This window comes from Thunnus maccoyii, chromosome 9, assembly GCF_910596095.1.
Source record: "Thunnus maccoyii chromosome 9, fThuMac1.1, whole genome shotgun sequence".
Classification (NCBI taxonomy): domain Eukaryota; kingdom Metazoa; phylum Chordata; class Actinopteri; order Scombriformes; family Scombridae; genus Thunnus; species Thunnus maccoyii.
In genome coordinates, this window is record NC_056541.1 from 28,341,548 (window position 1) to 28,357,315 (window position 15,768).

General features: G+C 39.5%; 1 protein-coding gene across 1 annotated transcript; it reads left to right on the forward strand.

Moving 5' to 3' along the window:
• Positions 1-3,179: 3,179 nt before the first annotated feature.
• On the forward strand, positions 3,180-14,367 carry chfr (checkpoint with forkhead and ring finger domains, E3 ubiquitin protein ligase). Its single transcript, XM_042421071.1, has 18 exons — positions 3,180-3,339; positions 4,328-4,451; positions 5,167-5,266; positions 5,532-5,641; positions 5,752-5,811; positions 6,585-6,782; positions 7,397-7,474; positions 7,861-8,035; positions 8,166-8,320; positions 8,541-8,703; positions 8,976-9,175; positions 9,377-9,493; positions 9,848-9,931; positions 10,609-10,679; positions 11,313-11,400; positions 11,558-11,665; positions 12,393-12,465; positions 14,057-14,367. The coding sequence occupies exons 2-18, from the start codon at positions 4,343-4,345 to the stop codon at positions 14,097-14,099; spliced, it is 1,932 nt and encodes a 643-aa protein (XP_042277005.1). The 5' UTR covers positions 3,180-3,339; positions 4,328-4,342; the 3' UTR covers positions 14,100-14,367.
• The last annotated feature ends 1,401 nt before the right edge of the window (positions 14,368-15,768 follow it).

The window sequence follows — 15,768 nt, forward strand, 5'->3', positions numbered from 1 at the left end:
TATAATATGATGGACTGCGACTGTTGCACAACACACACTTGTTGGATGCACAGTAACTTCATTCAGTTAGAAATGCTTTCAATCATAATATCATGTCTTTATTTAATGTAGTAATACAGTAAATGATTACAAAATATTCCTGATAATACTGTTTGATATACATGATCAGGGAGATAGGTGCCTGTAAGCCTGTACAGTAGGGCAATGGTGCAGTCCAAAAGTTCAATTTAATCTCAATATAAATACACCTGTTGTGGAATTGTACAAAGCAGGGTTAGGTTATAAAAAAATATTGCTAGCTTTGAATATCTCACGGAGCACCATTACATACATCATTAGAAAATGGAAAGAATATGGCGCAACAGCAAATCTACCAAGAATAGGCCATCTACCTAAACTGATGGACAGGGCAAAGAGAGCATTAATCAGAGAAGCAACCAACAGGCCAACAGTAACTCTGGAGGAACTGGAAAGATCCACAGCTCAGGTGGGAGAATCTGTCCAAAGGACAACTATTAGTCGTGCACTCCACAAATCTGGTCTTTATGGAAGAGTGGCGAGAAGAGAGCTGTTGCTGAAAGAAAGCCATAAGAAATCCCGTTTGAAGTTTGCCACAAGCCATGTTAGAGACACAGCAAACATGTAGAAGAAGGTACTCTGGTCAGATGAGACCAAAATTTAACTTTTTGGCCCTAGTACAAAACGCTATGTGTGGCAGAAACCCAACACTGCACATCACCCTGAGTACACCATCCCCACAGTGAAACACGGTGGTGGCAGCATCATGCTGTGGGGATGCTTTTCATCAACAAGAAGGCAAGATGGATGGAGCCAAATACGGGGCATTTCTTGAAGAAAACCTCTTTTAGTCTGCAAGAGACTTGAGACTGATGTGGAGGTTTACCTTCCAACAGGACAATGACCCAAAGCAAACAGCCTGAGCTACACCAGAATGGTTTAAGGCAAAAAATGTTAATGTCTTGGAATGGGCCAGTCAAGACCCAGACCTCAATCCAATTGAGAATCTGTGGTGAGACCTGAAAATTGCTGTTCACAGACAGTCTTCATCCAATTTGACTGAGCTTGAGCTATTTTGCCAAGAAGAAAGGGCAAAAATTGCAGTCTCTAGATGTGCAAAGCTGGTAAAGACATACCCCAAAAGACTTGCCGCTGCTGTCTTAACTATTTTTGTGTCACAAGAAAAAGTATTTTGCATCTTCAAAGCACGATGCATGTCATATTAATCAAATGGTAAAAAGCCCAATAAAATCAATTGGAATTCCAGGTTGTAACACTGCAAAATGTGGAAAAGTCCAAGGGTGTGAATACTTATGCACAGCACTGTCGTGCAAGGCTGACTGTCACTGATAATTTTGTTTATTTATCACTTAACATATTTGATCATTTTTCAGGTTCTGTGACACCACTTCCTGTGAGTTTGTGAACAGTTACATTCAGAATAGTTTGTTTCAGTCTCTTTTTGGATTAGCATGCACTGAGTTGGAATACTCATTGTCTTTGAATATAAGTGCAACATGAGAGGACAATGAAAAAAGAAGGTGGCTTTGACTTTCATGCTAGTTTCTCTGTCAGAGGCTGAGAGGAATTTGATAACATGGTCAAGAACAGGAGAGATCAGAGACTTCATGTGGAGTCTGAGGAGATCTGAGCCTCCTTTCATCAATAAAAAAGAAGGTGAAGCTGCCTCAAAAACATCCATAACCCTTTTTGGGTTATGGATGTCCAAGAAAGGGGTGAATAAGAAGCCACCAGTTGTGTATGTGGAGACTGAAGAGATCAGCCTCCTTTAAGAGGAGCAAAGAAGCAGAGTCTGCCTCCAAAACACCAGGTACTAGCAGGAACACCATGAAGTCAATTAGAAGAGGCCCGTGCTCCTGCTGGGCGTCCCTTGACTGAGGATGAGATGGAGATAGCTTGAGGAAATCATCATGAGTGGCAGAGAGGTGTGTGGTGGACCTGGACGGTGCTCCGGTGCTTTGTAAGAAATGCTGTGGATGCAATACTTTAGGGCAGCAGCATTTCTCAAGAGTGCATGGACCTGTTGCTCCATGACTCGAACGGAGTGGGGACACTGCCCACCCTGCTGTGTCTGAAAAGTCTGCAGAAAATCCTGTAGTATATCAAGATAGATATTTGACTGCACCTGGCATTGATCATCACCCCCTCGGGCAAGGGAGGCAACCCCATGGGAGAGCTGTTCAACCACATCAAGGCCTAATCCTCCTGGCAAACATCGTCGGCTTGCTGTGTCGCCCAAAGGACGTTGAAGCCAAATGGAAAAAAGCTGGGCTCAACTGGCAGGATGTCTATGCCAGACTATTGCTGGCATAGACCGACCGTCAGTCAGGCCTTCATCTGGACCAGACTAACATCTTTTTAATGAGTCCAGTAAGTTACAAAATGAACGAGAAGAGGGTATAAAGATTTTGTTGCAAACATATATTAATATTTTGGGAAAATAAGATAAATGTATTGATCCCACACAGGGCAATTGTTTCAGTAGCAAAGAGAAGAACAAGACCTAAAGCATACAGCAAAAGTAGCCTGTTGAGTTTACTAATGAAGCATGAAAAATAAAAATAAAAATATAGAGTGCCACACAACTTATAGTAACTATAATATTCCAAAATATTCATTTTGATACAAAATAATAGTGTTATGTCATGCAAAAGTCCATTTCATTCACAAGAAGCTTCTGTCATGAAAATGCAGTGGCATGACTGACCACGTCATAAATGTGCATTATGTGTGTAAATCTTTGCATTTCGAAATGCAAGATTTCGGCATACATAAAGTATTATCCATTCATCAGCTTTGAATTTAAATTCAAACTCTTAACTGGCTACACAAAATGCATCAGTTATTGTCTGTTTTTGCTGTTTTTGCTGTGGGACTTACAAAGGAAATAGTTCCTTACATTGAAATGTGTAACAAAGCTGTCATTTGTTCCAGACGTAACAAACACATATGCTTTTCTTTTTTTTCCAGCATTAACTTCTCTGATACAATTGTGTATGCACTTGAGCTACTAAATACATATTTAAGGGCACTAAATGTTGTTGTTATTGTTTTTATTGTTTTCATGAAACTGAGCATGTGACACTTTCTTTGGCCTACTGGTGTTTTGTGTTACTGATGGTTCCTCTATGGAGTCCACCTCTACTCACACACCCAAACTGCCCCTCCTCCATCAGCTGATAACGGTAAATAATGTCAACGCTGAGCTTGGCAGGAAGTGCATCTTGCTTCTAGCTGGAACATGAGGATAAGAAACAGTTTTATACAGAGCCACGGGGACATCAAACTCATATTTTGACGGTAAAGTAACACGTTTCAGACATGAAGTTACATAGCTATAACACTACAGACATTTGTGGTTGTTGTGAACTTCCTGATTTCTCTTGGCTACACGGTATAGTTAGCTGCTAATGTTAGCAAACACGCTAGCTTACTATTATGAACGAAGTTGTGTTATCACGTTAGCTGTGATGATATCACGGTGCATTTGTATTATGACACATTTTGTCACACTGTTAGTTGACGATTGAAATAACTTAACGATTTCCCAGTATGTCACAAAACAAATCTTGGCTCGATAACTAAGTTAGTAAGCTCAGGAAAGCCAAAGCTTAGCTAGGTCTCGTTAGCAGAACTTGTCCCGTTAGCATCCAAACCAAACTTGATGAGAAACTCTTTGACATGAGTGCAGCCTTGCTCATTTGGCAAGTTGCTTGTTGTTCTTACGCTTTTCATGACCTTTAACGACTCATAAAAGTTTACTGGTGAATTCGGCATACATAAAGTATGATTCATTCAACAGCTTTGAATTTAAATTCAAACTCTTAACTGGCTACACAAAATGCCTCAGTTATTATGTGCTTTTGATGAAAAGAACTGTGGGACTTAAAAGGAAATAGTTCCTGGCACAAGCTGGTATTTTGGACAAGTACAGACATGAAGAATAGATTCATGGATTGATTTTAAAAAGAGATTATATCTTGTTTATAAAGGTGTGTCTGCTGAAACCCAAGTGTCTGTAAATATTATGTTTTGGTACCCAAGTTGGCATCTGACAGAACCTATCTGGCTGGCAACAATGAACAGATAGATAGTTTGACACAAAACCAACTTTACTGACCAAATAAAATGTCTCAGCAGGTTTTAGATAGATCAGCGTACACCAGAACGTTTGCTGTTTATAATTTCACTTTCTCTTTGCAACCATGTGCCATATACAAAGCAATGACATAAAAAAGTCAATGTAAACTCAAACTCATTCTCTCATTTTTAAATATTTTTTGTATAGAAAAAACATTGGGAGATGGACAGTCACAGAAGAAGCCGACCATGGGGAAAGCTAGTCAAAGTGGACTCCAGTGAAAGTGAAGTGCTGCTTTTCAACAGGGAGTGCACAGTTGGCCGAAAAAAAGGTAGGTTAGATTCTGTATGTTATGGAGTGAACAACATAGATAAATCTGATTTTAAAAAACCCAGTTCATGTTTTTATTCTGCTTTTAAAAAACTCCAAATATGTTGATACCTATCAACAAAAGACAATCCCATCTCTAACGCAGACATTGCTGTCTGGAGCCTTTAAAACCTCCCCCTTGAAAACACAAAGCCTTCTTTAGCGCACCAAACTTAGACAGCCTCTTGTGATGATAACAAAAGGCGTCCATTGAGAACATGTGTGCAGAATATTAAGTAGGTATTTTTTTGTATGGGTTTTGCTTAAGAAAAGGTTAGGCCTATATTTCCCTATGTGCCTGCTTTGTTGTCAAGGGCTTGTGGGGGTTTACTTTATTACAATGCAAAATGAGTAGCCTTAATTGGTTAGCTCATGTCTGGGCAATAAAAAGTTTAAAGACATCACGGCAAAAGACAGTTTCAGGTGTTCAAGGTAGCTTAAAATTTCCAGTGTATAAATTTATAGATGTTGAGCCATATCAGCTAGAATTGCTGAGACTTTGTTTTGATCAGAAAATAACTAAGAAACTAACATAAAATAATTACCCTTTAACATACCCTATACCACTGAAAAAGTTAATGAATATGTCATATCAAAGCCGATTTAGAGAGACAAAGTAATCTGCATTATGTTAATTTTGTTTTTTTCGTGACATTTTTTTTATTTTTTCCTGCCAGGATGTGATCTGGCCTTTCCAGCCAACAAACTAGTCTCAGGGGAGCACTGCAAGATTGTCCAAGATGAAAGCTCAGGGGTTGTTAGGCTTGAAGACATGAGGTATGATAAATATTCAACCATCAATGAATTCTAACAGCAGTACAAACTGTTGCATTTTCAGATGGACTGAGATGAATACTATGTGTTCTCTGGGGTATGAATGAATGAAACAAAAGACATGATGTTTAAAAAAATTCAAATTTGAAAGAAAAGCTATGCTTGTATTTTTAGAGCTGTTCAAATATGCTTGTATTTGATTTGTCCTTTCATAAAACCTTTTACATTGTACGGTGATACATCAAATTGTACGTTTGTTTGTTTGTAGCACTAATGGCACAGTGATCAACATGTCCAAAGTGGTTAAAAAGCAAACTCACATACTGCAGAACGGCGATGTCATCTACTTTGTATACAGGAAAAGTGAGCCAGAACAAAGTGAGTTGTTAATTTTGCTAGTCAGTTTTTAACTTTCCCATGACAATAATATGTTTATATCAGTTTATAAGAAGCAAAGACAAACAATATGTTCTCTTGTTGCCCTGCAGACATCGCCTATGTTTACCACTCTATCAAAGCGGAGCAAGCTATTTTACAAACTAGTTATGGTAAGTAGTCAGTTAAAGGATACGTTCCAACTTTTCAAGTCTGATCTGAAAACAACAGTCAGGTGTCCATAAGAACTGTGAAGTAGGTTTTCCTCGCTGTAATCCATCCTCGTTCATACTGACTATTAAAAGATCCCCTTCAAATGCACTTTCAATGTAATTGATAGGAGCCAAAAATCCGCAGTGTGTCCACACAGTCATTTTGTGATGAAAATGCATTTAAAAGTTGATGTGAAGCTTATATGAGGCTTCAGCAGTGTGAGTCAGGTCATATCAAGTGGATATCTGCTACATTTACAGTCTTTTTAGCATCAAATTCCCTCTTTGTGTTTCCTCGGACAGTGTTTCCCTGTTGAGCTCCAGTGGAAGTATAGTAACAAAAAGAGGGACTTTGGCACTAAAAAGACTGTAACATTGAAAGATATCTACTTGATTTGACTCATTTGGACGCTGAAGATTGATATTAGCTTTAGATAAACTTTTAAATACATTTTTGCGCAGATGGAGGCTTGTCGAATTTGTCCTCCATCACTTACATTGTAAGTGCATTATGAAGGGATCTTCTAATGGTCAATATGAACAAGAAGAATGATTACAGTAAGAAAAACCTACTTCAATGTTCATTAGAGCACCACATTTAAGACTTGAAAAATTGTGAACCCGTCCTTTAATTCACCATAACTCTTGTGTCAAATTTTTATTACGCAAACATTTTTATTACACAGCTATAGCATGCCTCACTAGTAACCTCCCACCCTCTATCTGAACATCAGACATGGAGAGGTCAGCCATCAGTCCCGCTCCTGTTCCATCTTCAGAGATGTCACTCTCTGTGGAGCCTGTCATGCTCACAAAGGCTCCTTGGGATATAACTCAAGAGGAACCTCAGCCCTCCACATCAACTTCCCACCTCTGTATTCGGAGCCCTACCACACCTGATCCTCTAGCAGCTAGAGCCTGTCCTGCCTCTGGTAAGTTCTCAGCTAACACACTGCTGAGGTGGGGTGATCCATTTTTTTTGCATTTTCCTTTGGCTTTCCTCTGGAATTTTAACAGTGTGTCACTTTGTTATTCCTTGAACTTGTCAGGTTTTATTTATTTCTGTAGATAAATTTTTCATGTTTTTATGCACTTTTGGGAAGAGGGTTCTCAAAAGTGAGCAGGGGTGTCTGTAAAATTGTGGCCTCCCTAATATTTCCTATAATTATTTGCCATTGTGTTTTCTGGTCCTGTGACAAGATAGAATGTTGAACTGTTGTAGAAGAAAAGATATGTTTTCTTCCATGGTGTCTATACGCTTGTTTCAGTGTTGCAGAGAATATGAGGTGACTTAAATGAAGAAAGAAATCTTTTAGCAGCAAGATGATAATGATTCTAAAGAGTCCTTTTGCTTTAACCTGATAATACATTGTTTATCATAGATGGATCGTTTGGTATTTGTCAGTGGTTGACAGTATGAACTCATTTGTAAAGCACTGGTAACCGCAGTGAGGGCTAAGTTGTCTTTTGATTGTACATCAAAACAAACTGTTTTATTATACAGTATTAACATTTTTTGACCCTGTTATGTTGTTGCCTTTGTCAGGTCAAGCTAAAGATGCTGCCCCAACACAGGAAAAAGAGATGGAAAACCTGGAGCCAGAAAGCAAAAGGAGGAAAACTGGTTTGTTCACTTATTACTTCTGGGATGAATCCATTTTTTTCTTGATTCCTCACATTAAATTTTATGCATTACAGGGCTTTACTCTGAGCTTTTGTTCTAACCCCAACACCCCCTATTCAACCTCAAGCCCAGACAAATGCCAAAAATAAGTGCACAGATTCAGCAAGAGATTTAGCTTCATCTCATCTAAGCCAATTGCTTTATGTCAGATCTCATCTCTTTTAGTCATAAATGTCTTGCTCAGCTTCTCGCCAACATGACTAGGCTGTGTTCGTGACCTCTCTAAATTTTTCCTCCTATGACTTTGGATAAGATAACCATACCAAATGTTTCAAAAAGAGCAAAGATAGCTGCAGGTTTCACATGAGGTTCATTTTTGTTCACAGATAAAGAATATGATTTGAGCTTGCCACACACATCCAGTACAGAGGTGGCGGGGCCAACTAAGGGAAGTCTTGGGAGTCTTTTGACTAAGCCACCAGTAGAAGGGACTAAAACTGATAAGATGGAGGAATCTCTGACTTGTATTATCTGCCAGGACCTACTGCATGACTGTGTCAGGTAAGACTCAAAGGCTCTGCCATCCCTCAGGTATCCAAGGTTACAAGGAAGCCCTGCTTTGTGGTCTTGTTAGGTGCTTTGCATGACTACTGAAGGTCAGTGGTGTGTGAGTAATTTTTTTTCCCTTTAGCTTGCAGCCCTGTATGCACACCTTCTGTGCTGCCTGCTACTCAGGCTGGATGGAGCGCTCTTCTCTTTGTCCTACCTGCCGCTGCCCTGTGGAGAGGATCCGTAAGAACCACATCCTCAACAACCTGGTAGAGGCCTACCTCATTCAGCACCCAGGTTTGCACAGATAATGATCATTCTAATGGCACCTTTAATCATGACATACTGGCACTAAATGGATGGAAATAATAGCCTTACATATCTTTTTTTATATGCAAGCTCTACAGGATTTAGAGCCCAAAAAATCTTGATCTATTTTATGTCGATGCTGACATTGTGTACGTGTGTGTGTGTGTGTGTGTGTATGTGTGTGTGTGTGTGTGTTCCTGTTCCACAGAAAAGTGTCGCAGTGAAGAGGACCTGAAGAGCATGGACAGCCGTAACAAGATCACTCAGGACATGTTGCAGCCAAAAGTTGAGCGCTCCTTCTCTGATGAGGAGGGCAGTTCAGATTACCTCTTTGAGCTCTCTGACAATGACAGCGACTCCTCAGACATCAGGTAAAACGTTTGGTTGTTTTGTAGAAAACATACAGTACAAAATAAATATTTCTAATGATCTGATGCATACGCGATATTTACCATATACCAAGATCCAAAATGAGAATATTAGTAAAAACATGAGATAAAATTATTGTAATTAAAAGAGGTCATGCAAAAATAACAATGTAAACCATAAATGTCATGATGCCAACAGTGTTGGAAACCTTCTTTTTGCTTTTTTAGTGAATAAGTTCTCCATGTGATTTGTCGTTGTGTTTTTCTGTCTCCAGTCAGCCTCTGGTGATGTGCAGACAGTGTCCAGGCTACAGGAAGGAGGTCAGTCAGGTGCTGTTTGCTACAGGGTCAAACTATTGGGTCCCTGGTCTGCCAGTCCCACCGCCTATACCTCCTCCACCCAAACCAGCAACTGAGGAAGGGTCCTCAAAGCCCACAGGGGAGCAGCCCTCAACGTCCTCGGATATCCCTTCAGGTGATTATTAGAGGAGCTAAGCAAGGAAGACTAGCAAAGTGCAGGATACATTGTTCTGTTTTGATCTTCATTCCAGTAAACAGCTATAAATGGAAAATACAGTCCACTTAAGCACTCTTATGAAGATCCTCCTGCCTTTCTTTCATATCATATGTCTTAGCTTCAGTCTAAAACCTTTCTCTTCTCCCCTCCTGTCTGCAGCTCCTCAGGACTACTGCTGCCCCCCTCAGGGCTGTCATCTCATCTGTACCTGCTGCCTCCAGCCGATGCCAGACAGAAGGGCAGAGTTAAATAGCCCGCAGGTTATTGCTCAGCAATGTGAGTGGTTACTGAACTTGTTGGTCCAGCTGCAGCAGTGTAATGAATGCTGACTGAATGTGGTCGACTTAAATTCTACTGTTAGGAGAAGAAAACTACGTACAACCCGTGAAACATGAAGGGAATTGATGTAGGAAACCAAAATTTATAGATAATACAAGCCAGTCAGTGCAGGTGCAACTTAAATTGTGCAAGGCTATTCAGTATATAGACATATTTAATATACATACTTTAAGGTGTGCAATACATATAGAGTCATCTGATAGTGATAGTACAATTTAGCCAGCAGTTCACATGTGTGGATTTATTGTTCCATTATCCATCCCACATGTATGATGTGCTGTGTGTTGGCAGGTGTGCTGTGCCAGCGACCCTTCTGTCATATGTACTGGGGCTGCCAGAGGATTGGCTGTCAAGGCTGCCTGGCTCGATTCAGTGGTATGTATCCGTTTCAGCAAAACAGCCTCAGGGGGATCTCTGCTGTTAGACTTATTTCTGTGTAATAGGCTGCGACCAGTATGGGATTTTTTGGCTGTAACTAATATACTGTGCCTTTTAATTGATGAGGCTGAATCTAGAATAGTGTCCTAATGCAATACCTGTAACGTTGATCATAGCCATTCTCAAATTTAAAGGCACTCTGTTTCCAACAGGATTGTATTCTCAGCAGGTTGGTGTGGAAGGTCATTAAAATACCTGCAAAATAAATTTAGGTTGCAGGCTTTCCTTTCACAACCAGCACAGAATAGATTCCACATCATGTATACATTATTAAACGAGAATCATACTTCAACTTTCAATCAACTTTCAGGTATACTTTTGTATTAATGATACACGGTTAGTACGAGATGAAAGCTCCATACACAGTTCAGCAGTATTGCAGAGGTGACTGAATGACTTTGGTTTGTGAGGAACCTTTGCTTCTGCAGCTGATCTAAAATTAAACTCACTGAGTTTTTGTAGCTCTGTACCATAAAAATACAGCTCAGGAATTCAAACATGCAACCCTTAAAATCCTCTCTGTGATTAAGATACTCCGAAATTTATTTCTGCTTATTTGAGCGTTGGAAGTGTGCTGAAGGTTTTGGGGGAGGAATCCCCCATTTTTTTTACAGAACTAAATCTGACAGACAAGTGTATGGATGGTGTGCTGAACAACAATAACTATGAGTCAGAGATCCTCCAGGTAAGATGGACTTTGTCAAATATTCTAACAATTGTCGACATTTTTGGTCTTCAGTTATTTATTTTTATATAAAAATGCATCACATGTTTTGGTCAGCAGTGTAGGGTGTGCTATTTACTCAGGATGCACTGGTCTGATCGGATATCAGCAAAGATACTGACCTTATGAAGCGTATTGGATATCAGCCATGGAGTGACCTATCTACATTTAAAGCAGTTTCTTTGTAAATGCAGTTATACTATTCAATGTTTCTACTAGCAGTTACATTCATTCAATCACAGCAAGCTGAAAACAATCCACAGTTGCTCAGCTGCCCTGACCTCATGTTACCTTACATAGAAATAATTCCAGTGAGTCCCTTGCAGCAACATCAACAGATTTTTCAATTTTGGAAAAAGAGAGCACTCGTATTGGTACTTAGTAACAGCAGATACCCTGAGTTGAGGGATTAGAGTTTTAGCATTTGCTACTCTATAATAAGTTTATATTCCAGATTGCAAAAAGTCAGCTGTACCAATAAAGTTCCTGTCCACAAGTAATAAACTTCACTTACAACTCATGTTAAGAATTGATATTGAAGATGCTTGAAATACATGTCTGCACCTACTGACTGTGTTTCCATCCTTTCACCAGAACTACCTGTCCTCCAGAGGGAAGTCATGGAGAGATCTGCTCCAGGAGACTGTGCAAGGCTTACAGCAGGGAAACTACTATCTGACAGGTGAGCCTTTAAATCACAACCCAAGGAACTTTAAAGTATTTCCAGCCTAGTGCCTCACAGCAATGTAGCATGTACAATGTGGCTGACCTAAGGTCACACTGTTATCTGAAAAGAATAAGTGATAATACTGTTTCGTTCTTGACCCCGTCTCTGTCAGATTGTCGTATCTCTGCAAACGCCATCCTGTGCTTCTGCTGCGGCTTGCGAACATTCAAGGAGCTGGCCTACAAGTACAGACAGAACATCCCCCCATCTGAGCTGCCAGGTCAGACACACCATAGTGTTTTTTTCTGGAAAGGATTAACATTACAGGGGGAGGTGGGGAATAAAATATTCTCTGTGCTCCTCAGTCATTTAACTCATCTCTCTGGACTTCATTTAACCATCGCAAAATTACGTAATGTGGTCTGTAATAGACATGGACATTCAACAGGACTGGCTAAATGAGAATACTTGTACCCACCTACCTGTAGTTGACATTACAACAACTTACTTCATGATGTTACATGGCTTTATTGTTTTTTCCATTGTCGTATTAGTTTCTAAAAAGGCCTATATATGGATTTTTCAGATTAGCAAAAATATTTTAGACTTCTTTCATTTCCTCACTAACTTCCAATGTCACACTGAGCTGATGAAATGCAGTAGGAGGAAAAGCAGCTCTTCCTGTTGAAAGAAATCACAGATACACTTTATAATACAAGGACGTTGCTCCAAACAGGACTTAAATTACAGGAGGCCCAGCAAGTTTGGAGAAAGACAGTATTGAATTGCAGCTGCAATTATTACTGTGGTGAGTGTGAAAAATGACCCACATACTTGCTCTGGGTTGGATTAAAACGAATGACCAGTGCAGGTAATGTTAACATCACTCAACCTCCCCCAGAGCAATAAATCCAGTGCAAACGGGGCTTAAGACTTTTTTCGGACTGTTACAGCCAAATGTTTATGTCATACACATGAATTAACTTCATTTATTGTTCTCTCCTCAGCTGCTGTAACTTCTCGTCCTGACTGTTACTGGGGACGCAACTGTCGTACGCAGGTTAAGGCACACCATGCAGTGTAAGTCTTTTTACATAGGAAACACCACAGGAACTCATATACTTGGTTTCACATAGCTTGTCTGTCTCCCAGTAGTTATGTGGCAGAACTGCTTTTTGTAGTGGCGACAATGACATCGGGGGTCTGTTCCAGAAAGCAGGTTTAAGACACTCTGAGTTTGCGGTTACAGAACAGCTGATCAGTCAGTTCAATCAACTCTTTAGGATGTTCACCCTGAGTTAACTGTGTGCGTGGTGAATGAAAAAAGCTATCATGAATGGAGTTGCAACACTGTGATTCACCATGGCAACAGGTAAATAAAAGGCAGATCCTCCATTTTAATCCAGTGGAGGTAGAAACATTAATGTGTGTGTATGTGGAGTGTGGAAAGAGAGTTAGGTTAGAGATAAGAGATTAAACAGATAAGACATATTTTACATAGAAGAGACATATGACATCTGGTCCAGTAATAATGAGTTAGCTGATTTGCAGTTGAAAAGATGTGGAGGTTCAAATTGATGTCTTATGTTTAGACGTCTGTTTGGATCTTGGCTCAACAGCATTGGGTGACTTTGTTTCAACTTTTTCAACAACTGTAGAAAATTAAAACATTGTGTCTGCCAGCTGCTTCAGGCTCTGCAGCAGGGAGGAGACAGAGGGAAACTCAGGGTTTGTTGAAGTAAACCTGCCAGCGAGCAGGTCAGCTTCACACACTCAGTTACCGTGGTAACTGACCCTGACTTTAGGTTACCTCTCGGAAAAGCCTGAGTTTCCCTCGTCTCAGGATTAAGAAACCCAGAGTTTTCACTAAACCTGCTCTCTGGAATACACCTCACATCAACTCGTGTCCTCTCTGCAACTCTGAAATTGCATCCTTGTTTATTTGTGGTTAAACATTAGTGTTACTTTCAAATTTCAGTGTAATGCTTCTTGCTGTACCACTTGTCCGCCACTTAATCAGTAACTGCAGATTGTAATTTAAAAAATGCTGCTGAACGATGAACAGTTGAAACCCACCTTGAGAAATTGTCCATTATGCGTTATGCAGAGGGCAACACCCATAGCATTAATCAAAAGCAAATTATTCATTTAAAATGTAATTTATATAATATATGAAATTCTAAATGTATAATATATATTAAATTTAATCACATTGACATATTTTTATGATTTGCATTATTGTAAAATAGTTCAGCTACAGTTTTTTGTTTTTTTTAAAACGTTTTTTTTAACTTGTTCAACAAATGTAGTTAGTTATACTATTTTGGACTGTTGAGCATTCAGAGTAACTTTGTTGACAAGTCACTTATATCAGTATCACATTTTTGTTTATCACCAATATAGTGTTTGTGCTGTGGTGCTACTGAACCATCAGGTTGTTGAGTCATAAATGTGAATGGTTCTGGCAGACACATGAGACGCTGTGTGGCAGCTTTCTGCATGCTGTTCATTAATTTAACCACTAGATGGAGTCCTTGTATAAACGTAGGTATTAGAATTCTTCAGGTCTGGTGTTTGAAGATCTTAACAAGATGCCTCATTCGGTCTCATCTCTTTGATTTTGTGCTTTTACCTGCAACATTCATGTGATTTCTTTTTATTTTCGTTCCAGGAAATTCAACCACATATGTGAGCAGACACGTTTCAAGAGCTGAGGGAGCAGGCGTCTCATTTCTCCACCTAACTATCAAATGTGTCAAATGAGCATCATGTGTATTGGAGAGACACAATCTTGCTAGGTTTTGTTTTGTCCATTGTAGGTAACTGTCTCACAGGTGCTCTGCCTGTTATGCAATAATCAAATGCAAAAAATACAATCAGTATCCACTGACAGTAGTGTCTTACCTGACACAGGGCTGCGTGAAATAATGCTATGCACATTAACATTAAAATTTAAGTTAAATAAAGGTTCAGGTTGCTCTTCAGAGCTGGGTTTGCAATTAACACCAGCCACCATTTAAATTGGGATAAATGTTGTCTGTGGCTCCTGTATCTGTCAAGTCTACCAGTTAACCGCCAACTGTAAAACAAAACTGATCGCTCAGATGAAGAGCAAATGAGGCAATCCCTATGGATTAAGGCCATGTTCATGGAGGTTCACAAGACTTGATGTATATTTACTTTGTACTTTAACTGTCTTATTTAAGAATCCAGGGCTTCCTACAACACACATATTCATATTTGTCCGAAGTTTGAGAGGAATGCTGACGAAAATAACAGTTGCATATCGCTTGAGTATAGAAACTGTAAAGTACAGAGTATTATAGCAATAGTAATACTCTTTAGCACAATTTGGGGCCAAAACACAAACTGCTTCCAAGATCCAAACGGTTAATAACCGGTTGAACAATCGTAATATGTGTACATTTCTCACCTCCTGAGTACATTTTTTCTTTTCCTGTTTTGCCACGGCATTACTGTGTTCCCAGGCAAAGGGCAAAAAGCCACATCAAAGCCCTGCATACATACGATTTATAATCCCATGTGATATTTGTATAGGATTTTATGTCTGTGGGAAGGGGATCAATGTGTTGTAATGCTGTCAGAGGGCACAGGGGCCTCTGTTGTATGCTTTGCTCTGGATAATCATCTCCAAGGTGATTAAAATAGTGTAGAAGGGATGCTTTCTCAGACCCTTGTAGTGAGGGTTATGCTGTGATGAAATTTTATTCCATGTAAAGAGGAAAAACTAGACTGCACTCCAAAAAACAGCATTGGTTAAACATGCTGAGGCTGCTTGTAGTGGCATCAGCTAGAGTTTTCATATACAGCGTTGTGCAGGATACACTTGCAGAACCAACAATTTAGGGAATCGTGCCAATACAAAACACAACTGTATGTTCTGTTGTGATTGTGTTCCAATTATATGTTATAATGGAGTTAACCTTTTAAAAAATGTATTAGAGGTTGTTTTAGAAAGTAGATTGTTTTTCTGTTAAAGTTTTGGAGATATTATCAGTTGTTGGATTTTGTTAGATTAAAAGTGAAGTTAAACAGACTTTCTCTGGTTCCTCAGGTACACAAAGCTGCTGTTTTGTTTGTTTAATTGCAGGTTAACCATGTTGAGTGGTTAGAAAACTGTTGTGTACATGTAAAAGCTGTCACTGAACAGGCATGTCAAACCTGATGACCTCTGTTTTATCTTTATGACTATCATCACCCAAGTGTCAATAAGTCACGCCTCCCCATCATGCGAGAAAATGCAGAGCTAGTATTGATGTCTATTAATTTTTGACAAATCAGCCTTCAGTTTTTTTGATTTATTCAGCCGGGTTAGAACATCCAGACACAAGTTTCAAGAGGCCTTATATATTGAATTACAGG

Coding starts and splice junctions, on each gene's coding strand:
- chfr (XM_042421071.1), top strand. CDS start 4,343: ATGGACAGTCACAGAAGAAGCCGACCATGGGGAAAGCTAGTCAAAGTG. Junction 7,475..7,860: donor AAGCAAAAGGAGGAAAACTG/GTTTGTTCACTT, acceptor TTTTGTTCACAG/ATAAAGAATATGATTTGAGC. Junction 11,666..12,392: donor CCCCCCATCTGAGCTGCCAG/GTCAGACACACC, acceptor TTCTCTCCTCAG/CTGCTGTAACTTCTCGTCCT.